Source organism: Dicentrarchus labrax, unplaced genomic scaffold, assembly GCF_905237075.1.
Source record: "Dicentrarchus labrax unplaced genomic scaffold, dlabrax2021, whole genome shotgun sequence".
NCBI lineage: Eukaryota > Metazoa > Chordata > Actinopteri > Moronidae > Dicentrarchus > Dicentrarchus labrax.
The window spans coordinates 10,732,310-10,757,533 of NW_026136721.1; the positions used below are offsets into that span (position 1 = coordinate 10,732,310).

General features: G+C 38.6%; 2 protein-coding genes across 2 annotated transcripts; both read left to right on the forward strand.

Annotated features, from left to right (window-relative positions):
* Positions 1 to 4,010: 4,010 nt before the first annotated feature.
* On the forward strand, positions 4,011 to 12,528 carry LOC127355298 (multidrug and toxin extrusion protein 1-like). The gene is made up of 16 exons (XM_051386038.1): positions 4,011 to 4,397; positions 5,112 to 5,213; positions 5,333 to 5,401; positions 5,614 to 5,762; positions 7,244 to 7,286; positions 7,437 to 7,481; positions 7,565 to 7,662; positions 7,986 to 8,083; positions 8,511 to 8,692; positions 8,808 to 8,916; positions 9,631 to 9,706; positions 10,303 to 10,372; positions 10,467 to 10,599; positions 10,718 to 10,812; positions 10,957 to 11,020; positions 11,099 to 12,528. The coding sequence occupies exons 1-16, from the start codon at positions 4,224 to 4,226 to the stop codon at positions 11,338 to 11,340; spliced, it is 1,749 nt and encodes a 582-aa protein (XP_051241998.1). The 5' UTR covers positions 4,011 to 4,223; the 3' UTR covers positions 11,341 to 12,528.
* Positions 12,529 to 15,942: 3,414 nt separating this feature from the next.
* Positions 15,943 to 24,966, forward strand: LOC127355301 (high-affinity choline transporter 1-like). The gene is made up of 8 exons (XM_051386042.1): positions 15,943 to 16,170; positions 17,100 to 17,213; positions 17,480 to 17,635; positions 17,730 to 17,878; positions 18,217 to 18,360; positions 21,528 to 21,681; positions 23,078 to 23,295; positions 23,451 to 24,966. Exons 1-8 carry the CDS (start codon positions 15,987 to 15,989, stop codon positions 24,012 to 24,014), a joined length of 1,683 nt encoding a protein of 560 aa, XP_051242002.1. The 5' UTR covers positions 15,943 to 15,986; the 3' UTR covers positions 24,015 to 24,966.
* The last annotated feature ends 258 nt before the right edge of the window (positions 24,967 to 25,224 follow it).

Consider the following 25,224-nt stretch of genomic DNA (forward strand, 5'->3'; position numbering starts at 1 on the left):
AGACTGTGGAGTGAATGTGTGTGTATGGCGAAGCAACAGAGCAGGTTAGCAGTAGGAGTTCAGTTAGAAAGAAATGTACAGTATGTTGCAATACACACTTAAATAAAAGGCTACAGTGTTTCAAAGTCTGGCAGCCAAGCAGCAAAGTATAACACCAGAAAAGCAAAGTCTTATTATCCCAAGATCGCTGGACAATTATCCCGTTATCTCGAGAAAACAAATGAAATTAATTCCTAATCACAAGAAAACGAAGAAAATAAAATGTTTGACTGCATGACTTCTTAGGGCTTCCATAGTGTATGATTTTAAGAACAGACAATTATTTTTTGCACGTAAGTCATGAGCCATGTTATAGCTAGACAGTGCACATCATTTATTTTCAGCCTGGTATGGTTGAATGAGTTTACAGTACACAATTTATGTCCAAATCATTAAGCTTATTCAGTTGTCCAGTATCAGTGCTAAAGACAAATGAGATACACTAGAAAGATGATGTCTCACTCTTTTTGATTTCATCCCACATCCTGCTACATAAGCCAGTGGAAAGTGATGAATGTAGAAGTGTGCCCCGACAGGCGGGTTTATTTTTATTACGTCTGTCATCATACCTTTGCGATGTCTCCACAGGAAACATACATACACATTATATGCTATACCAGGAGGAGGAAGTAGTCTTGAATCACACCCACAGTAAAGAGAAACCATTACAATTTTTTGTTGTTAGAAACATCATGCTTTCAGAAAATATTAAAAGTTAAACTAATCAGGATTTGCTAGATTTGAGTTTTTGGCCTGTGAGAGCCAAAGCTGACCTCTTTGCTCTCAATGTATTTTATGTTGTAAGGAAACCACTGATACGACTCATAATTGTTTTTGTCCTTACAGATCAGTGCAGAGTTTATGCGACTGGTTTCGACTGAACTCTTTCTTTGATGGACTGGACAAATATGTCCCGAGCCTGCTCAAAATGTACAGAGCGAAGTAGCACCAGTGCAGACCTGCGTACACTGCTTCAGCCCCTTGACATACAAGTAAGGAAAGTAAAGAATTTTTACTATTGTGTTGTGACATATGAGGCTTTATAATGTTACAATGTCATGTAAACAGTTAAACGTCTTAAAGTGTCATTTTGACAGAGCAGCCATGTCCCATTTAGCATGTACCAGATTGTAAATCTGTTCTAAACCACAGTTTAATTTGTCGCTAAGTGACACAGCAGCAACCCCAGTGTTGTCAGAATTGACATGGGCATGCTTTATTTACAATATGTATAATCACCTGAAAATGGCTTAAACTTTTATATCTACAAAATAAAAAATCACAGACCTGAGACTCCATGTTTTTTTCTGTTAAAATTATCTTGACTAAATACATTATGCAAATAAATGTATACATTTATACACATTTACCAAATTCAAAAAGTGAATTGGTAAATTGATGGCATATGCTTTATTATGTGCTTTAGCCTGGCATATCAGAAGAGGAGGTCACAAAAGGAGTGGACATTGGGCTTCTGATTGTTTCAGAGGAAGGCGGAAGCAAGCAGGAGTTGCTGGCAAAAGAGGCTGTTGATGTTGCTGTTGTCCTGGAGGAGAAAATTATTCTGCAAGATCTAAGAGATGTTGCTAATGACTTCGCGACAATGATGGGTCTGCTTTATTGTTTCAACATAGACTACCCCAAAGGACTGAAATACTTTCAAACTCATACAGAAAGTTTTCATGGGCACTGGAAGTGGCAACTGTTCGCCCAAAATTAATGGAATCGAAACAAACTGCTTCAAGGGCAAGTGTAGTGACAAGTTGGCCAGCTCCATCACATGTTAAGAAGAGTCAACACAAAAGAAAAAGGCCTATATACTTGTTGTAAATGTGCAATATTGTCTGTTGTAGAACGTATGTAGTATTTGTTCAATCAAGACATACTCAAGATCTACTTGAATTGCAGTGAAATTGCAAAAACCTTTTTTTTTTTCAAAGCATTTAGCTTTTGTTTCACACCTACCTTTATACCATAAAAATTCTTGCATGGTAAACTGTAATATTAAGATTTTACAGTTTTATTATGTAAATGTTAACAGCTAAACATGTTAAATATCTGACAAAAAAAGGCCACCCCGTTTTGAAATTCAATAAAATGGCATTCTGAATGGTCTTTGATGTTGAAGAATAGTTTTTATGTTGTACTATAGATTTAAGTTGTGTGGGAAAAAGATGCAGTTCAATTAATGAACTTAACATTGCAACTTAGATGAACTATTCCTGGAAAAAGTAACCTGGCTGCCTTAAAAAATAAGTTAATTCAGCAGTTTTATTACTATGTTTACACAACAAGAAATTCTAAGTTAATTGTACAACATGCTTAGTTTTTTGTTAGGTTTGTACAACTCAAGATATCGTTCCAAGTTTGTTGGTTTTACTGGTCATCTTATGTTGTCTAAACTAGGATTTAGGTTTGTACAACTTGAAATATCTTGTTGGTATCACAATAAAAAAAAACTTGATTAAACTTAAAATCTAAAGTTGATTGGACTTATTGACAGCTTCACCTTTGTCTCCCCAACTATTTATTCTAAGTTTAAGAAACTCAGATATATGTTAAAGCAACTTAAGTTACTAAGTTTGCCAAACTAAACAATTTAAGCCTTAAATTGTTGTCCAATTTAAAATTTTAAGGCAGACAGGTTACAAATTATTTTAAGTTGAATGAGCACATTTTTTTTTTTACAGTGTGTCAATACTGTTGAAAATTAATCTTACATGTGCCAGATACAAGACACTGACTCTGAAGTGTCACGTAGAAAGGACATTAGACAGGTTATGTAACATAATTTGCATTTTCTAGCAATTTAAGTCGTCTGTCAGTTGGATTATGCTGCTTGGTCTGTACAAGTGACGCAAAACTCTCAACGTGGTGAAAATATTGTTCAAATACGCTCAGACTGGTTTCTGTATTGTCCTTATGAAATTGTTTTTGGATGTTTTATTTTTTATCTATTTTATTTACATGACATTTAGAGAGAAAGCAAATGATGACGCTGCTGCTGTCAGAGCCATGTGTCTACAGCATTTAACAGCTTTATTCTAATTTGAGTACTCGTTACTCAAGTAGCATATATATAGACATTTGCATTATTATTATTATTATTAAATGTGCACATAACTTCATTGTGTGTGTCAATTTGTGATTATTTGACGTGTTGCATTCTGACTTATGTTCATACTACAGCTGTAAAGAGAAACAGCTTTCACTGATTAAGCTTGAAGTGAAGTGAAGCCTGACAAACTGGGACCAGAATAGTTTGGATGTTCCACGATAAGCTAGTTCAAACCTTTTTGAACCTTTTCATTTCCTGAAAATAAACCTAGCCCTAACCCATGAATGTTTTACTATCATTTACAAATACCATTGATATTTGATACTAGGGATAAAGTCGAACCATTTGTAATATTACATGAAAGGCATGGCCTAGGGCAATAGCACATGCCTGCTGTTGCATGCACAGGAGGCACACAAACTTGTGTAACTAAAGTTATATACATTATCTAAGTAAAAGTAGTGTGCAAAGTACAATACTGCTGCAAGTAAAGGCACTGAACATGCTTTAAGTATGAGCATCGAAATATTAAAGAAATACCAAAGGCACTCTTTATGCAGAATGGCCCATTTCAGAATTGTATATATGACTGGATTATAATCAGTGATGCATGAATGTGTACATCACTTTACTGTTGCAGTTGGTAAAGGTGGGGCTGATTCTGGTTACTATACTGCCGGGAAGCTTAATTTATAATAATATGTCGTCATGTATTACTTGATTTATATTTAGGATAAAAAAGCCAAATTTGCAACAAAAAACAACCAAAGCTATAAAACAGATGCAGTGTAGTAAAAATATACAATATTTGACTCCAAAATGTAAAGCCGAGCAGTAACATTGAATAAAATACTCAGGTATGGTCCAAGTGCATCAAGTTTGCACTAGTACTTAGGTAAACTGATCCTCATAATGTGAACTTGAATGCACCATCGGGTTTACTCAATGATAGTGACGCCCCAAACTGCTGCACGAGGTGGTTTTCTTTGGAGGACACTCCTGAAAGCACGTGCCTAACCCCTCCTCAGACTCTCACTTATCAAACAGGCGGACATTGTCAGTGCCCGGGGAGAGCAGCGGCTGTCTGTCCGTCCTGTCTGCTGAGAACTCGGTAGGTTGTTCTGTCATGGACGGCTCTGGAAAAACTCCCGTTAAATATGCAGAAGGGGTGAAAGAAGATTTGAAGGCAGCTGAGGCGGCTTCTTCCGCTCAGGGCTCGTGCCTGGGGAGGATGAGGGGCTTCATCCCGCAGGAATACCGGAATGAGCTCGTGCAACTTCTTAAACTAGCGGGACCAGTGGTAAGACCCCCCCCCATGCAGCTTCGTCAAACACATTTGCAATAATCAAAACCAGAGCAGCAACAATTAGTCGATTAATCGAAGAAAATTAATTAATTAAATTAAATTAAGTATTATGTATTGTATTGTATATTTTCAAGCAAAGATTACGAACATTTGCTGGTAAGGATTTTGGCGTTTTATAGACTAAACAGTTAATTGGTTAATCTGAAAATAAACAGCGGATTAATGGAGAGTGAAAATAATTGTGAGTTGTAGCCCAAATTAAAAGCTCACAAACATAACACACTAATTCATTCTGGTGCCTTCAGGCCCCTACAGGGTCTTGGACCCCAGAACACAGCTGTCAATACCTTAAACTCATAATCATTGATAATCACTGTCTGTAATAACTTGTTTGCTGCGTTTGACTAGATGATTTGCATTTTATGATTATATTTTTTAATTTGTTACAGGTAATTACAATGTTGAATAATACACAGCTAGCCATCTCTATCCAATTCCTAATTTCTGCATTTGTCCATTGATATTTAGCTAGTTATTTGGAATATGTATCAAATTGTTTTAATATAATAATAATGCAGTTGTTGCTGAGAACCACAAAAAGCCCACGTTCCTTTGCATATTTATTATATATTTATGACACCTCATGTTTATAGTTAAAGAATATATTGTGTGTAAGTAAAGGGTTTTGGGTTTGTTTTTGTACTCCAGGTTATTTCCCAGACTATGATCTTCATGATCAGTTTCGTCAGCACTGTGTTCTGTGGTCACCTGGGGAAAACTGAACTTGCTGGAGTATCGTTATCAATTGCGGTGAGGAGACTTGCTCAAATCCTCTCTGTGTTTAGACAGCCTGCTCGTACTGGTGTTTGAATGATCTGTCTTTTAATACGTGTTTTTTCCCTGAATTATGTTTTCTTTGTTTATTGCAGGTGGTCAATGTCACTGGTATCTCCATTGGGTCTGGTTTGTCATCAACTTGTGATACCCTCATATCTCAGGTAGTCCTCTCCAGAGGTTCTTTCACCTTATTTATCTAACCAAGACAAACACAGCTGCCAGGTTCCCAGGTTGTCCTGGGGTCTCCTTTAAAACAACTCAACAATATGCTTTTGTATCACGTTAGTTTTCTTTGACTAGTCATACCTTGGTTATTGGTGTGATTAGTATTTTTCTAACTCTGCTTCTTCCTCTGTCTTCCTCTTTCATGCAGACGTATGGGAGCGGTAACATGAAGCGTGTTGGTGTGATTCTCCAGAGGGGGATTCTGATTCTGCTGCTGGCCTGTTTCCCCTGCTGGGCCATCCTCATCAACACTGAACCCCTCCTGCTCGCTGTGAAACAGAGCCCAGAGGTGGCCAGGTCAGTCATTAATAGTCCATAAAACAACAGACACCTGATAGTGCTGGACATGTGGTCTTGTGACAATGTGACAATCTGTTTAGATTTGTATACATTTAGAAATAGAATGAATACAATAACTGACAGAAATTCTTACGTGCCTTTAAACCGCCTTTATATCCTACTCTCCCCCTAAAATAACAACAACTGAGGAACATGTGGCGACAAACTGTTCATTGCTGCAGATTCCTTTAGTAACTGAGCTCATTTGTACATTAAACCTGCATTAACTTCATCATGTTCAACAGCTAGTTACTATGTTTACCTGCCGTTTGGTGCGGGCAGGTAGTGTACATTGTTGTTTTAGAGTTTTTTAAAAACAGCTGCCTGCTGCATCTGTAAAGTAGAGCCTGACTGATATATTGGTTGGCAGAGATTATCGACCGATATTGGCCTATGGCAGACATATTGGTATCATATCAGCATATGCAAATAATTGATCTTATGTGCACCAATATGAAAGCTGTTTTTTTCCAGTATATAATGCAGAAAGGCTAGTATTTTTTACAGCTCTGATGTTAAGCTATTTATTTTGTTTTTATTTATTCTTTATTTTCTCAAAATGTCTCTATATGAGCCACCATATTGGTAATCTGTGAATCTTTCCCCTCTAAAATCAGTATTGGTATCCGCCTCATAAAAACATATCGGTTGGACTCCCTCCCACTGTACGGATACAGAGATACACAGTAGTGATCGGGGTCGGTGCCGACTCAATCACAGTCAGGGTCAACTGTCAGTTATGATGTGCTTCAAATAACTAATTAAAACCAAACTTATCAGAAAAACTAACACTTCAGCATACAACAGCATTGAAATTACAGAAACTATCTTTGGGAAAAATGTATTTGACGTGTACATTGATTTTTATAGTTTGGTCCATGTCCAATCTGCTAATATGGTGTCAGCGGGCTTTATGACCTATACTGCAGTCAGTCAGAATTAATTATTGATTTGAGGGAAAAACGATGATCAAAACGTTTACCACTGATTGCTGTAGGGCTTAATATCTATAAAGCTTTTAAAGACAGCAAAAAACGTTCATCTTTATTCGAAATAAGCTGCTGTCAACATAACTTGTTTTTCAAAAAACAATTGTATTGATCATTCTGTAACAACTACAAAATAAAACCAACATGGAACCAATACTTTTTCCTTCATCCTGTTAAAACCTGCAGAAGCCGGTTAAGTGATAATGGGATCAACTTATGAACAACCTAATTGGCACACATTATCAGTTAAAGGCACACACAGTGTATTCAGTTCTTATGAGATTGAGTAGTTTACAGTTTTGATATGTTTGGTTCGATTCATGCACTGTTTTAGATCCATACCAAACAATCCTAATGACTTCATATTTTATATATTAATTATATGTACAGTCATATGTCTCAACCCCACAATCTCACATGCATATTTGTTTGCCTGTGTTTCACATGAAGTCTCACCCAGATGTATGTGAAGATCTTCATGCCTGCCCTGCCGGTGAGTTTTGGTGCATTCTGAATCCTCTGCATGATGATAAGATACAGTACACACAGATTTCAAAAGTTTTTTTAAATTTTTGCTTGATCATTACTCTCAAGCTCAGATGTGCCTACAGTATACCAAAGTGACACTGACTTCCTTCTTCAGGCTGCTTTTATGTACCAGCTGCAAGGGAGGTATCTTCAAAATCAGGTACAGCAGTACAAACACACTGATGTCACCGTTAATGACTGGACCATAGTTATTCTGATACAGGGTTGTGCTGTGGTTCACAGGGAATCATATGGCCTCAGGTTGTAACTGGAGCAATTGGAAATGTCTTCAACGCAATCATCAACTACATCTTGCTGTATCGTCTGGATTTGGGTGTTGCGTGAGTTTTCCAACATTCTGTAGTGGAGCTTTGTGTAATTATTAATATATTATAACACTCGATTACATCAGGAGACACTGCTTTTAATTATTAACATGTTATGTCACTGAATTGGAGTAAGTTTGTTAAATATGCTTTACATATTACATTGAATAACCAGAACAATAACATTTATTATTTTTTTTTCTTTTAAGAATCTAAATAACCATGTGGACACAAAATGTATATGAAGTCTAGTTTCATAGCCACGGACAAAATGTGAATATGAATAAGTGCTTTCTGTTGTTTCTTCTTTACCTCTTTGCTCTCTCTTTTATTCTCAGTGGATCTGCGGCAGCCAATGCTATCTCACAGTATTTGCTGGCTGTGATCTTGTACATTTACATCTGCTGGAGGGGTCTGCATAAGGCCACATGGGGAGGTGAGTTGTTTTCTCATTGTTACTGTAAGCACAACATGAAATTGGGTTCTTTTTTTTTTCTAGAGTTGACTGCATAAATTATCTTTCATCCTCTTACGTCATTCACGTCTCTCTTTTTTTCACAAAAACACATTCCAGTGTGTAATGTTTGACAAAGCTGGTTATACTCTATAACTGTGTAATGTGGTGTGCAGGTTTAGCTGACCCGAGTGAGGATTTTTACGTTTATGTTCTATTATTTGTCCGAAGGCTGTTGGCTAACCATTTTTTTGCCAGTAGCACAGTAATTCTAGCCTTTTTGTGATTTTAACACAGATTTTGTCAAGCATAAATCTCAGCATATGTCCATCCTTTTCTGTCTTTTGAGCATAATAACCAACTGCTCACAGGAGTTAGCTCTAACATAACCTCCAGCTCTGACCCACAGGTTGGTCAATGGACTGTCTGCAGGAGTGGGGTCCCTTCATCAAACTGGCCATACCCAGCATGCTCATGCTTTGTCTGGAGTGGTGGGTGTTTGAAATAGGAGGATTCCTGGCCGGAGTGATTAGTGAGACTGAGCTGGGAGCTCAGTCTATAACATATGAGCTGGCAGTTGTAGCTTACATGGTAACTCCTCTTGTTATTACTACCATTGTAAAGGCTAACCCTGTGCTAATGTGTCAGCTCTAGTGAAATTAAGTGTAGTCTTAATGCACTTTTGCTAATCAATTTTTCCTCACAGTTCCCGTTGGGATTGTCTGTTGCTGCCAGTGTGCGGGTTGGGAATGCTCTTGGTGCAGGAAACATAGCGCAGGCCAAACTGTCTTGCAAAGTCCCCATCATGTGTGCATGTAAGAATCAATGCTTATATGCAAGAATCCATGATTATATTTTATAATATTTTAATATTTTCACTATTATTTCATTAGCAAGAAGTTAGCCCAGTGGGAGAAAGTATAAGTATATGACTATTCTGTTCATAGGTTTCACTTCACACAGTTACAGTTAATCTGTCAATCTACAGTATAGACAGTTACGTAATAACTAAATCTTATCAGATGGGGATCTCTGAGACTACACCTTATCACATAAGGGTGCTTGGCCTGATGTGTATCAATTTTGGGGTCCTTGACACCAAAAAGGCTGAGAACCATTGCATTATGTCACCTCTAGATGGCAGCACTGTGTCATCTAGATTTTTGTTTAAACTATTTTCAGTTCAATTCAAAGGAGCTTTATTGACATGGGAAACAGAGGTTTACATTGCCAAAGTGTAAAATATATGTATATGCTACACAGATTAGTAAACAGTTATATAGCATAATAATAATAATATGTAGTAGAAAAACGAAAAGTAGGCTTGTAGTCACACTTCCTATTTAAAAAGAATAGTTGAGGCCGAAACGTCCTCAGTTTGGATCAGTAATTTTCCATTTGAAAATACTTCAGTTTGTTCTTGTGTTCACCTGCTGATTTTGAAAATGATGGTGTGAAATTGTTCAGAACACACTTTTCAAGTGTTCACTGTATAAACAACATTTTTTTGTCTCTTGTTCTCATGACAGTCATAATTGCATGTATTGTTGGAGCCAGTTTTGCCATCGCCAGAAATGTCATTGGATACATTTTCACTTCAGAGCCGTAAGTAAAGTCTTGGACAGTATCCTTCACTTTCTTGTATAGTCAGAATTATTCAGTTATTCTTTTTTGTATAGTCCATGTCTCTGTGAAATAGCACTGCTCTCCAGACTGTAATACATTAACTCATCTTCATGCTGACTCACAATGACTGAACTCAGTGATGCCAAATTAAACACTGCTAAAAAAGGTATTCGTCCCACTTTCCTCAGAGTCGGCCAAATGGTGTCCATGTTTGTTCCATTTCTGTTCACCAAAACAAACCTAAATAATTTCAAATGATTACATTATATGAGCCCACTTTTCCCCAGTTTTAAGCGGCATACAACAGTCCTTAGACATGATGGTGGTTTGGAAAAATCTATGTCAAATAAGATGATTTGGCACGAAGGTTATCATGTTATGTCATTACACTTTTCTTGTTTGATTAGTGGAAAGCTCTAGTTTACATGCAGTGTTCTTACCTGTTCACTGTATTCAGTTTTATATTTTACATACACCATTAGCTCACTAAAGAACTCATAATTCCTCTCCTGTGCCTCTCCCTGACAGGACATATTGTAGTGTCCATCAAGAGTCTCTGTCTGCATGTTTTTCAGAGAAATTTTACAGAGGGTTGCTGATGTCCTGATCATATTCTGTTTCACACATCTTGCTGATGCCATTGCGGTGAGAAACAGTTTCATGCAAGTAATCAGGATTTCAGACCAGAATTGACATGTACAGAATGTTATTTAACCAAATCTCTGTTTGATAAGATCAGGGCGTGGCTGGAGGTGTTCTCAGAGGAGCAGGAAAACAGTTGATTGGTGCTCTGTGTAACCTGGTGGGATTCTACTTCATTGGCTTTCCTATTGGTGTGTCTCTCATGTTTGCAGCAAACATGGGCATTGTAGGTGAGAACAGGCAATTAATGTACAGTTCTATAATTGGTGCTTTATGTCGTCTTATCTCCCGCTTGTCAACCAATGTTCAAAAATAGCCATTAAAACTCTTCTCTCATCTCTGTAAAAGGACTATGGACTGGACTGACCATTTGTGTGGGTGTGCAGTCCCTTTTCTTCCTCACATATCTGTGGAAACTTGATTGGAAGAATGCTGTTGAGGAGGTGCGTACCTACATCCTTTGACTAAACAAAATGCTACTTTTTGTCTTCAGATATATTGAAATATATATATATATATATATATATATATATATATATATATAGTTGAAACCTGCTATTGGTAATGTCTTTATTCTCTTGGATCAGGCTCTTGTGAGAGCTGGAGTCCAGATCAAAGAAGAAAAAGTGATAGTCAGCATGAAAAATACAGGTAAGTTCTGACATGAACTGAAACAACGTTGCATGACAGTGTTTTGTTAATACTAAAGATTCTCCCTCAAACCTCCAGACTCAAATCAGAACCAGGCTCAGATCAGTACTATTACATCGAGCTGTGTGACTGCTGAAGAGGACTACACATACCAGGAGGTGCATATTGCAGACCAAAATAAATCCACTACCACTACAGTGGGGGATGTTCTGTCAATAACACAGCTGGTTTTACGGCGTGGCCTCACATTGCTGCTCATGGTCGTCATCCTCGTCGCTGGAATCTTCATCAGCGACTTCCTCGTCAAGTTGCTAAAATGAGTCCTCTAACGATGATAATCTGGCAGTCTGACTGATGGTTGTCAGGATTCATAGCATAAAGTTCCAATTAAACAATGTGTTCATGGTAACTCTAAATCACAGTGTAGTGCTATAGGGTTAACGTACTGTTGATCCCACTGAGGATCAACGCTGGAGGCTGTAGCTTTGGTCAGACTTTAGCTAAAAACTCTTGTCATGTATAACTGGACAGCCACTCTATGACAGAGAGCCAAATTAAACAAGGTTATAAGGGTGGAATATCTAGCAAGCAAACAGACTTTATTTTTGAGGGGTTAGCTGACTTATCCAGGGCTGAGTGTTTGGACTTTAATGGGATACTCATGTTCTGTTTCTGTTAAATGTATGAGTAACGTCAGGCAGGTATCTGCCTACATGATAGCCATAACAAATTTGATGAATGATGAGGCAGTACTTAATGTCATCGCTTTTTTCTGTGATTTTGTTTTGAAATCAACTCGTGAACCCTAGAGGGTGACAATTGTTTAATGCAACTTTAATTTGTCTCAGTCTGTTTGTCTCACACTATTCAGTAGCTCAGGTAGAGTTTAATTAAAAAAAATCTAAGAAATTCCATTTTGATTTTAGAGGAACATTTTGAAACGTTTACACACTGTGCCTTGGACAAATATGTAAATTAATATAAAGTGCAGAAACTTAAAGGGAAGTGTATTTGTAGGCATTATAGGTAAATAGTGACGTCATACGCCCCACAGCGGGACACCTAAGTCTTTGTAACTTTATGTAACATTAGTACTCATTATTTTATCATCAAAAGCTTGTTGTTGCAAAAGCAAAACATAGGACATTTTTTTATTCAGGTTCATTTTAAAAATAGTGTTTCTCTTTGTATCTTGGTTAATTGTCATGGATGCTGTCGTAGTATACGATGTACATGTTGTATAGATATACATGTAGATGTACTTGATTCAGTCTGTGGTATATTAATTAATTAATTCACATTAATGTCACTTAGTGTTCTCTGAATGTGTTCACTTCAGCAATACATCCACCGATTTCTTTTGTATGCCTGTGTTAACCTTGGTGAGTGTTTTGCAACTAGCAATACCAAAGATGTTTTGTAAGCAATACATTTAAATTATTTTCTATAATGAATAGTATTTTCTTCACTGTCATCTTGCAATATAAATAAAGAGTTAAATGATTGTTTCACAGTGCACAAGAGACTGTATTATGGTTTGGAAGATGTCTTTTAACTTACACAATCCAGGAGAGGAGGAGTCTTTGAATATCCCACGGACACCCAAGTACCGTTGTTTGATCTCAGTATTGCTCAGAAGGAAAATCATTTTTGAAGTACACAAGTTGCTATTTAGAAAACTGGTGTATGAAGTTATTGATACAACTGATACATGGGTTCAATCCACACCTGTAGTTTGATTCATTTGTTCCGGACCAAGGGGAAAAATGATTCATTGTTGCATTTTAGTTCTGGTTCAGTTCCTGTTCACACTGACTGACTGACTATTACAAACAGGCCGACAAACAGAGAGAAGTAAACAGGAAGCTATACAAACACTTGTAAATGAACTGACACACAGTTGGAAACAAGCACAGTAGGTTTAACAGCTTTTGATCTATTTATCAGGGAAAATAGACTAAGCATATATTATGCAACCACAGTTCACTGGCTCTTTCCATGCAACCACCAAACCAACATGATACTAAAAAACGTTTGTGTTGATTGTACAATTGTTTGTTTATCGTGTTTGTTATTAACTCTCCAGCTTGGTAAAACCACCAATGTGCCGTCACTGAAACTTTGCCACAGGTCAAACGGGGACAAATGGACAGTCCACAAAGCTGGTGTTGCATCGGTGGGTACCATGACACCTCCAGAATCTGAGCGTTGGAAAAGAGCTTGTCCTGCAGGATGGGATGTCCACAGACCACAGTCTGACCTTCCCCCCGGGCCATATCTAGCAACCACTGAGGCACTGGAGGTGAAAAATCTGCAATGTTGCATTGTACACAGTGTTGGGGAGTAGTGAACTACATGCAATTATATCAGATTAACTGCAGTAGCTTTCAGTTCAACTACATGCATTAGTGATTCAAGTGGTTGATTACTTTTGTGGCATGTGTTGTGTAGTTAACAACAGAAACTCCAGCTGCTTGTTTGGTTTATGTATGCCCTGTAAACAAATGGGGACTTGTGTTTGCTTGGATGTGACCTTTTTTTGTATCATATTTTGTTATAGTTTTGTATCACATGAACATTGTTCATCTGTTTTCCCAAAGTAGTTTGAACTCCTTTTTCTAAGTAGCTTTTGTTAACCTAGCTACATTTCACCCGAGGTCAACTTTCCGTACAGTGTGAAGAAATTAGCTTGCAAAATAAAACTGTTTTAAAACCACAGTTGTAATGACCAAAACAAGTTATGTTCAATGTTTGCAGTCCCTCGCTAACATGATCTTCCAGTGCTGGGTACATGAGCCTGCATGCGCGCGCAGCTGGGCTTAGTCTTGACCCTCAACAGGTGATGTCTTCATGAAACTGGGGGTTTTTGGTTTTTGGTTTTTGGTCGCTCCTTGTTCGGAAAAATGACAGTTTTCGTTGTGCGGGAGGGTTAAGTTAGAGTCATAGTTAGAGCATTAACAGTATACGATATATTAGATAGCTACAGTATGTCCTGCCTCAACAGCTTCTCAACTAATGTAACGTTAGTTAAGTTACAGGTAACATCAACCTCGGTAGCTACCTGAACGACTAGACGTCAAAGTTAGGACAGAGTGATGTAACATTGAGCTACCTGAGTTTATCAGACACCCACATTTTCTCATTTGTCTTTATATTACCTGCTAACTGTTATTTAGCTAATGCCTGTTAGTTGTGGACCAATAATAGCTAACATACACTAATATTGTGTCAGTGTTTCTAGCTGTGTATTACCATCATTGTCACTGTCATGGATGGATTAGCTCACTCATTGCTAGTTCAGATAAATAACCTTGGACTAAAGCTGATACTAAAAGAAAGGCACTTCCAGTCAAACTAGAATGATGTAATGGACATGCGACCTAGCGAGCAGTGTTGTTTTTTTCTGAAGTTTAGTTCGCTAGCTTCAAGTTGTAAACATTTGGTCCTCGTACTGTAAATGCTATGCAATATGTAACCGTAACATAATATTTGGGTCTTAATGGGAATGAAAAAATATAGATTTTTCTTCAAGTAAATGTAGTAGCATCTATTTTGTGCTTTAGTGGTGTGGTGTGTTTTAGCTGTACCTAGCATGTAGAGCTGTAATGAAGTTATTTTCATGGTTGATTAATGTGCCTTAATCTGAAAATAGTGAAAAACTAAAGCCCAATGATATGCAATTTACAATTCCTAACACTGGAGAAACTGGGTCTGATCATTTGTGGAGGTTTTTGCTTGAAAGATAACTGAAATTATAAATGATTAACATTTTTGCTGATTCATTTTAAGGCTAACCATTCAGTCCACTGAATCACAAATTGTTTGAGTTGTACTGTATGTTCAATGCAGCTGACTCTAAAAGAGATTTTTATCGAATACCATTGGCTCTGTGATATTATGTGGTTTCAGTGTGCCATGTTTGTCCATATTCTAGGCACCACCACTAACAGCAGCCACAGTGCCTCTTTTATGTAGTGATGGGTAAGTGTTGTGGTTTTGGTTCTTCGCCCGCTGCCCTCAATCACTTGCCCTGACTCATGTGGTGAGTATACTGTCTGCAAGCATGCCAGGCTGTGTCACTGTCCTTCCTGTCTCTGACCTATAGGCATTAAACTTGACTGATACGAATATTTTCCCAATGCTGTGCTACATGACCCTTGAACTAATGGATTTAATAGTTCATTAGAGTGACCACAAAATCGGTAATGCATATTAGGGTCTGGTTAAAAAAATAAATACACATAGAGTGTAAGAGGAAGAGTAGTCAATTTTAACCCTTAAACAAGTAGAAGTAAAGCGGTTGACGTAGAAAGTTACTGCTCTCACCCAAATGAACAAAGAAGCCAAGAAAGGAGAGGAGTCAAACCAAAACTAAATCAGACTAAGACAAATAGATGGATACAAGAAAGGGAGAATACAATAGAAATGGGTAAATAAATGAATGATATACACCGATCAGTGAAGTGAATAACACTGATTATCTGGTTATCATGGCTCCTGTCAGTGGGTGGGATATATCAGGCAGTAAGTGAACATTTTGTCCTCAAAGTTGATGTGTTAGAAACAGTAAAAATGGGCAGTGTGAGGATCAGAGCGACTTTGACAAGGGCCACATTGCGATGGCTAGACAACTGGGTCAGAGCATCTCCAGAACTGCAGCTCTTGTGGGGTGTTCCCGGTCTGCAGAGGTCAGTACCTATCTAAAGGGGTCCAAGGAAGGAAAAGTGGTGAACGGTCTGGGGCCTGACCAGAGCCTGGAGCCTTTTTTTTCTCTCTCTCTCTCTGTCTCCCCCTGTACTATGAATGCTAACTAGTGAGGAGTAAATCTTGGCTTTGGACAAATGAACTTTATCTGTTTGATGTTTTCAGCTTCCTGACTGTGACCTTTGTCCTCGCACATTCAGTTCATGTATATTTGTTATCCATTCAGCCCATCTGCCTGTCAGTGAGCTCCACAGTGACCACCATGGCTCTGAACATCCCAGGTGTGGTTGCCGTGGTGCTGTTCTATATCTTGATTCTGGGGACAGGGGTGTGGGCCGCCCGAAAGTCCAGGAAGGCTGAGAGGAAGAGCCATGGAGACAGGACTGAAGTGGTCCTCCTCGGAGACAGGAATATCAGTTTACTGGTTGGGATTTTCACCATGACTGGTATGTTGTTCAATGGGAAACTTAAGTTTTTGACATGTTTTGTTTTTGACAGATTACAGGTGTGCAAAGATAGTAGTTATTTTTTAAATCCTGTTATCTCAATGTCAAGTTAATTATCTCATATTTTGGGACAACAAAGTTGTCTGGATATTGTGATAATTATATCAGCTTGCATAGATTTGTGGTCTTGGAGCAGCTGATTTGAGCTGATGTCAATCATGGAGAAGTTTATTGTTTAATTAGTGCATCGGAGTGCAGACTAACAGTCAGAAATTTCATTGTGTATTTTTATTGGAGATAACAGTTAATTCAGTCTTGAGCATTGAAGGGATTCAGTAATCCTGTGGATATTGTTGTATTTTCTGAGATTAGCTGGATTACATTACTCAAGACAAAGGGCACTAGTTTCATGATTCAAGGCACAGATGCAACGTGTCCACTGAATACTGCCGTTTTCATTGTGGTTGGCTGTGAGGTGTGAATCAGCATAGGGTTGATGGCTACAGTAGCATGAATTTCATGGACAAACTGTCCTCTCAAAACATAATTTCCATTTGAACATGTTACATCTTTATTTCATTGCTAGACCAATAAAATATAATAGCATAATATCCACTGTGCCAGATTTGCTGTGGTTAACTTGTTCCAAGCTTGCGCAACCAGTACCAGCCTGCTGAGCACATTTTTCAAGGCCATGTTTTGTTATGTCAACACTTTCATTTCAACCTGTCTGACAGAAATACTGCAGCAGATGAAGCAATAGTGTAATAGTGTATTAGATGCAGATGTGATTACTGTGTGGATCATATATTTTCCACATTCTATCTCCTACTAGTATTCACAGAAAACAGACAGGAGACATCATCTGCAATATATTCTGCGAAAAATACAGTACACTCAAATAAAGTGTGTGTGTGATTCTTCTGCAGCTACGTGGGTCGGAGGAGGTTTTATCCTGGGTGTGGCTGAGGCGGTGTACACTCCTAAAATGGGCTTAATATGGGCTCTTATGCCTATACAATACTCAGTGTCCTTCATAATAGGTAAGACAAGTCACACGTCATGGAGGCAGTAGTTCTATTTTATTTTATTCTTATAATTACAATTATTAATAATTTTCTTCAAGTTTCTCTATTTTATTCTAGATTTCCCTCTTGGGACCAATAAAGGATTATCTTACCTTGTTTGGTACAGTGTCCACAGCATCAGATGATGAAAGGACACTGAAAACTATGCAACACAACGTATTTTTCAGTAACTGATTAAAATTGTAAATATAATATAATGGTTAATATCTCATCTGCATAAGGTGGTCTTTTCTTTGCCAAGCCAATGAGGGACAAGAAGTATGTCACCATGATGGACCCATTCCAGATAAAGTATGGCAACATACTGAGTGGTGCTCTAGTGCTGCCCTCCCTGCTGGTGGACGTGCTGTGGGTGTCCTGCACTCTGCTTGGCTTAGGTAAACATACACACCTACCAAGTAAAAACACACAGTCTTTAGTGGACGCAAGTAAAGCATTTAAATCTCTGTATTTGTGGGTTTTTTCCGACAGGAGCAACTATGAGTGTGATACTTGACTTGCCCTATGCCTATTCTGCTTGGATCTCATCAGCTGTGGCCATTATCTACACTCTGTTAGGAGGCCTTTACTCAGTGGCCTATACTGACGTCATCCAGCTCTCTCTAGCTTTCCTCAGTTTGGTGAGATACAGTGCCTCGTACAGTAGTACACACATTTTAAAGATGTACAGTATCAGCAGATATCAACATCTAGTATAAAACCAAAATCTTTAAACAATCCAGTTAATTGTGAACAGCAGTTGGCAGTATGGTAGATACACACACAGATAAACACACACACACACATCTTCAAAAAACTTCAGTCCTGCTATGAAAGTTCCTTAATGCAGACGTCACACCTTCAATGTTAGGTGTGGTGTGTAAACACAATGGATTGAATGTAATATATTCATATATATAAGATAATAGATTTGTTGTGCTAAAGTCTTCAGTTTCCCAATGTCAATATTTATTTGCAGTGGTTGTGTATTCCCTTCCTGCTGCTCAACCCCATATCTACAAACATTGCCCACACTGCTTTCAACCACACGATCCAAGAACCCTGGCTCGGCACTCTGGAGCAGGAGAACGTCTGGAAGTGGATTGATGACTTCTTAATGCTTGTGAGTTAAATATTTATCAGTATCATACTTTCCCAGTTCCATCCATAAGGTCAGAGCACAGCTACATGTCAGGGAGACAGACAAACCACCATCAATGCCTTTACACGTATGCACTTAAGTGACCTCTAATTCCTAATTCTTCAATACTATGTAAATGGGACTAAATGAGTTTATTTAATTTAGGAAGGTGGTTAGAGAAACCTGATCTCCTCAGGTAGATTTTTTCTAATGAAAGACAATTTCTTGGCAAAATAGATGTGAAATCATGTTTCCAATCAACTTTTCATGTGCATGACAAAGACAAAAAATAGAAAGTCTCTCTTTCATGACACTGTTGCAGAATGAAATAATGAACATTATTACATATAGGAATGTATACCTGAATTCAGAGTCATTTAATTCTGAGTCAGAATTTAGGATTAATGTCAATCAGGAGAGACTTAATTGAAACAGAGACTTAAACAATGATCAAATGTATTTATTTGGCACGCTCATGATGAGTCTTTGACGGTTAGACCCTAGCGTGATGTTACAGTCTGACACGGTAATGATGCCATTGATTATACAGAATAACCCCCGGCCCCCCAAAAGAAAATATTGTTCCTTTCCTAACCAGGCGGCAGCTAATTCTAGATAAATATGCAATATGAAAATTTGTCACAGAAAATATTTGATGTAATTATAAATAATGACTAGAGTGCTTTGAATGAGGTCAGCCATGACCATAATATCAGATAAAATAAAAGGGGACAATAAGCAGCAATCATTACCATAAAAAACCACCCCCTCCATTTATATGCAGGACATACCTGGGTATTTGGGCTTCAGTAGACACAGTACACAGCAGGTCATAATTATATGTTGATTAAAAAAGATCACTTTGAAATCAATAAATATACATAAGACAAAAAACAAATGTGGGCTAGGGGCATAAGGTGGGGAGGGCAATGGCCCATTTCTCCCTTCTTCATACCCCCCTACTACCGGGGACCTTTCTCAGACCACACCAATTTTTGAACTCGTTCCTCAATTTGACTGCATCTTGCACGGTTGTGATGCTATCACACTGACAAAATCTGTCCACAGACCTATAAATGAGAGGTCGACCGATAGTGGATTCTTAAAGGTTGATATATTTACCATACTTGGCAGCCTTGCTGTAAAATCAGATATTCCCCCAGGTTTAGCTCACATTTTCTAACCCTATAGCCCTAAAGTACTTCCCTTTACAGTAGGTGTCTCCAGGACCCCATTTTGCCATGATGACACACAAACACACACACACACACACACACACACACACACACACACACACACACATACACAAGGGGAAAATAATAACTAAATTAGGGTACCTATAAGGCCTGAAATGACCAGATACATTTCTGGCAATGATCTGAAAGAATTAATACAACCAGGATAACGTGCATGGAATGCCAGGGTCAGCTATGAGAGGAATTTTAGTTGAAACAGATACAGGAAATGTAGAGCAAACATTATAATGTTGTACAAGATGTTACCAAGGCGAATGGGAGAGGGTAGAAAATAGAGGGGAGCAGTGTACCCTGTATTCCCACACGTAGTGCAGGAAATGGTTTGAGAACCTGTGTTTCATTGGAAATATTGAGAAACGCTTGCTGGAGAATCACTGTTTGAGGTATAATGGATGTTAAGCAACATTATATGAGATGTATAAATATGGACATCTGTACACGTGTTGATTTGTTATTATTACATTATTTATGATCAACTTTTCGAACACAGCCAAACATCAAGAAGTGACACAACACAAGACATAGCAAGCCAGCTAATATTTGTGACTAGGCCAACAGCAAGAAGTCCAGCGTGCAGTCTGTCTGCAGCCTTTTATTTCACAAAGCTCTCTTGGCTCCACTTCTTGCGTGGCGCCGGCACCGCTCTCAGTCCGTTGAGGCGGAGTAGCCAGAGGACACCAGAGGGAGAGCCAGAAAATATTTTCTCCATAAAATATGATCCAGCTTCACCGAAATCAGTGAGATAGTTGGTGGTGTTTGACGTAGTGTCATTACGCACTCACTCACTCACTCAGTACACACAAAGTTACATAGTACAGGAACAGGCGTGGGAGTGGGAATGACATTCACCATATTACAACTCAGTGTAGCATCAAAATTACTTTGAGGCTCTTAGTTTGAGGTAGAAAAGTTACATAATGTAGCTTTAAGGTAGAAAAGTTACATAATGTAGCTTTAAGGTAGAAAAGTTACGTAACATTGCTCTAAACACTGGTTGAACTCGGAGGCAGGATGCGACAGGCAGACCTGGTGGTGATGAGGGGCGCCGATGATGAGGTAGAGGCTGAAGCATCACTGGGGTGCGAAGGTGTACATGGATAGCTTGCTGGAATGAGCCAGAGACAAGTTGGTGGAGATCAGGGTGTTGTCTGCAGCCGAGTGTTCTGGGTTAGCAGATGACACTGGGTGAGCAGGGAAACGAGTAAGAGACACCAGAGGTTTGAACTAAAAAACGATACCTCAATACCTCTTTTAATACTGCAGCAAGAATAAAAAAAGTCGAATTAAATATTTACTATGCTCCTAAAACATCTTTCCCATTTTTAACCATCATGAAATAGCAGCATGTGGTCCGTAACAGACATGGACAGGACTAGACAAAAGAGAATACCAGTACCTACCTGTAGCTGACATTATAACAGCCCATTTTATGAGCTTTTACAGGCCCTGCTCTCCTCATAGCCTTAATATTTTCCCTCTTATATGGTGGTGTTAACAAGATTATGTCTTTCAGATCAGCAAAAAAACTTTTTGACAAATTCAAATTTCAGCTGACTGAAAAATAATGAATGAGTGACTGAAAGTGAGTCAGTGAGTCCTGCTCTGCCTCTGAATGTCTTATACTGGCAGGAATGCAAGACATACATAGTATATGGAGGTAAAGGTCAGCAGAGAGAGTCTGAATTGTCAGTGTGTACTGTGCTGGAACAGTAACCTTACTAGAGTGTTTCCTTGGCTTTTGCCCTTCATCCAAGTGTAGTGAGAATAAAGGAAATACAAAGGGCAAATATTTATGTTTGTCTAAACAGTATTCCTGAACTCAGTCACTGACAGTTTCCTTCAGTCTTGTCCTCAACATGCATCTTCCTCTTCTCCCTGTGCTCTTTTTTCTAGGGGCTTGGCAGTGTTTCATTTCAGAGCTTCCACCAGAGGACGCTGTCTGCCTCCTCACCACTAACAGCCCAGTTGACCTGCTATGCTGCTGCCCTTGTCATTGCCATACTGGGAATCCCTCCAGTCTTGGTTGGGGCTGTCGCTGCCTCCACAGGTAGGAATTATGTTAAAGGTGACAGACCTTTAACACACTTGTGACCTGGAGATACTTGATACCAAAATACTGATTGTCAGTTATTTTGTAATATGACACAGAAAACAGCGCTTCATCGATTGCTACCTTCCTAAGTCTCCTACATATGTCCTCTGTACTTTAGGGTTAAGAGCTAATGTGACAGCAATGTGAAGTGTAGCTTACGTTTAGCACAGGGTTCCCACGTCCTTTAGAGAACCTGGAATACTAGTTTTCCAGTCATGGAAACACCTGGAAATTGAAATGACTAAATATCCTAGAAATAATCTATATTGTCCTGGAAATGTTTTATTTAAATCAGCCCCTTACTCAGATTGCCTGCATAAACCTGTGGGCATATTTAGTTTGTAGGATGAGCTGTGTGCTGTGACAGAGTGGAATGTCAAAATGTTACGGTTAGAGGAAAAGTTCACCAGAGACCGCAGCTCCAATCCACTGAGAATGCAGCAGAAAAATACGAGCTAGTGCGTCATATAAAGTGTCATATCCCATAGAGGTTGACCAGCTACCTGTAGTGAACTTGAAACAATTCATCATGAACCATGCATCATTAAAAAAGGAGGAATAAAACTGGGGTTAAATGTGTCAGTACTAGGCCTACCAGCAAGTGCTTTCCCGTATTGTCAAGAAAACTCCTGGGAAATGATTTCTTAAAAAGAGTAACACGGAGCGGTAACACATTTTCATTACAAACAGCAAATATTTTGATGAGGTTGCCTTCTGTGACGTATTTTTTTATTTATTTATTTATTTTTACATATGAGTGTCAGTAAAATTATGTTAAAACTGAAAAAGTAAATGGTATAATTTAAGTATGATTTAAAGCCGCACTAGTCAGTATTTCTATGTGAATTGATCAAATGTTATGTGTGACAAACCCACAAAGAATATCTCTCTGCTGTAGTTTTTGTTATGGCTCACTCTCACTGCTCTCATCACCCCAGTTTCAGCAGGCAGCTGTTCTCAGTGAAAAAGCTCTGATAAAACCCACTATGATCTACCTGCCCAGACATAGATAGTGACTGGTGCACATTTAGCATTTAGTAGCTAAAGATATTGGTATTTCCCTCAGGAATTTCGACTAGGTAGCCACAGACATGACCCCAAGCGAAGGCTAATGTTGCTCCATGTCTGCTGGATGTGTAAATACACAACTATTTACCATAACAACTTTATAAGGTCACTGTCGTGTGTATACAGCTTTTTCCACTGCCACTGAAAAACATAATTCCCTTAGTCGCTCAAGTGCGAGTTGGTACAGAATTACCTTATCCCTGGTTCCTATATGAATGCTGTATGGATCTAATATTGTGGTGAGGAAATTGAGAAGTATTTAATTGTTATTTCTCTTGTCCAGACTGGAACCTAACGCTGTATGGCTCTCCATCTCCATATGAACGTGGGGAGTATAGTTTGGTCCTGCCCCTGACCCTACAAAACCTCACTCCGTCTTACATCTCAATCATTGGAATTGGAGCTGTGGCCGCTGCCGTCATGTCATCCACAGACTCTGGCCTGTTGTCTGCAACTTCTGTGTTCTCTTCAAACATCTACAAGAACATCCTGCGTAAACGGGTAAGCAGTGCCAAATGTTGAGGGTGGCAGCTCAGTAACACAGCCTGTCTCTAGAGATGACGGTTAGGTTGCCCTGTCATTTTCCAAATTAAACAAGCACAAACAGAATCAATACCAGAATATGAATCTCCTTTTGTATGACTCCATGTTCCTAGGCATCAGACTATGAAATGCAATGGGTGATTCGTCTCACAGTGGTGGTGGTGGGTCTGGTTGGGACCTCCATTACGTTCTACACCAACAGCACTCTGGTCCTCTGGATTCTTGGAGCAGACATCTCCTATACCCTTATGTTCCCCCATCTGGTGTCTGTGCTCTTCTTCAAAGTGACAAATGGTTACGGTGCCATGGTGGGTTACATCATAGGGCTGACCATGAGGATTTTGTTGGGAGAGAACGCTCTAGGTCTTCCTGTTGTTCTTCATCTTCCTGGTTGCAAATTGGAAGATGGCGTCTACGTCCAAAAGTCCCCTGTCAGGACAGTGTCCATGCTCTGCACTTTGTCAACCATCTTAGTATTTTCCTCACTGGCTTTTTTCATGTTCAACCACGGCCTGTTGCCGGAGAGATGGGACATTTTCAAAGTAAAATGCAATGTTATTGCACCACCAGCGGATGCCATCACACAGAATCTCCAAAACAAAGCTGGAAGTGATGACGAGTGTGACGACAACAGAAATGGTGTTGCCTTACAGCCAATGTTACAGACTGGATCCTAAATGTTTGTCTTTCCTTTTGTAAAGTTGCTGGCCTGAATTTATTATGACCTTAATAACTTTGTATATTTAGAGAAATTGCAAATGTGATTTCATTTTAAGCTGCTAACTGCTCATAGTTGCTGATGAAGTATTTTACACTTTTCCTTTTATTACTGTATGTATGTTGGTGAAAATGTCGGTTTTTGGAACCACGTTACACAAACATCATCTAAAAAACAGTACATTATTCAAACTATAAAAGCTATTATACTTTCAAAAGTTGATAATGGTTAAATGGATGAATAATATAGTATTATAACATGATAATAATCAGATTAGATACTGCTAGTCGTAGCTCAAAAAAAGAGATGTGTGGGTAGCTTTTTTTCAAATGTAAATTCCCATTGCTTTGAGCTGCACAAACAAAATTATATTCACTGCATGTATTGGGGTCACAGTAGAAGTTTCAGGGGTTTTCATGGGGTTAAGTACTGTATCACTTGATGTAAGTGAGAAATGTTTTTTGTGATTTGGATGAAGTGACCTTCGTTGTTTGTTTTACTCGCCAATCAAATCTGTGCTTCTTTTACACTGTTCTCATCTTAATGGCATGACCGACACCTGGGTGCTATGTCATCCTGCTTTCCCTTAAACTTGTGGCACGCTATAAATAAAGTACAATAATTTAGTGTGCACGGTATGCTTGAAAGTAACTAGTTCAGGTTTCAGACACTATTAGCTTTTGTTGTTATAGTTTAGTTTTAGGGGCGGGGGGGGTGTTATGTGTTGTCTTCTATATTTTCATATTTTGGTACCTAAAGTTTTCATCAATCAATGCTGCTCTGCTTTAAAACATATATTAATGTGAATTTATTCCAAATAATAAAAGCTGCCTACTGACTATTATTATTACTATACTGTAATAATAATAGAGATATTTACCCCCTATGTACAATACAGACACTGATCCTCTTCTTGGAGTTATGTAATCATTTTGTTTTCCCAACAAATCATGCCAGTGAGCTATATTTGCTCTTACATTAGTGTAACATAAGCCTTAAAGGGCAGATAATCTTCAGCAGCTGGCCTTGTGCTACCGTTGGCGCGATGATTTAACAGGGCTGATTCATTCTGCAAAACGACCTAATATGTAGATTATGGTTATGAACCAGTAGTACTAATCACTGCAGGAATACCCCATTGGCTTAGCTGAAGAACTAGAATATGTTAT

Bases quoted from the DNA above. Each gene is read 5' to 3' on its own strand.
- LOC127355298 (XM_051386038.1), top strand. From the start codon at position 4,224: ATGGACGGCTCTGGAAAAACTCCCGTTAAATATGCAGAAGGGGTGAAA. The intron at 8,917-9,630 runs GTAAGAATCAAT...TTCTCATGACAG, and splicing joins AGTCCCCATCATGTGTGCAT to TCATAATTGCATGTATTGTT. The intron at 10,813-10,956 runs GTGCGTACCTAC...CTCTTGGATCAG, and splicing joins GGAAGAATGCTGTTGAGGAG to GCTCTTGTGAGAGCTGGAGT.
- LOC127355301 (XM_051386042.1), top strand. From the start codon at position 15,987: ATGGCTCTGAACATCCCAGGTGTGGTTGCCGTGGTGCTGTTCTATATC. The intron at 18,361-21,527 runs GTGAGTTAAATA...TCTTTTTTCTAG, and splicing joins TTGATGACTTCTTAATGCTT to GGGCTTGGCAGTGTTTCATT. The intron at 21,682-23,077 runs GTAGGAATTATG...TCTCTTGTCCAG, and splicing joins GGCTGTCGCTGCCTCCACAG to ACTGGAACCTAACGCTGTAT.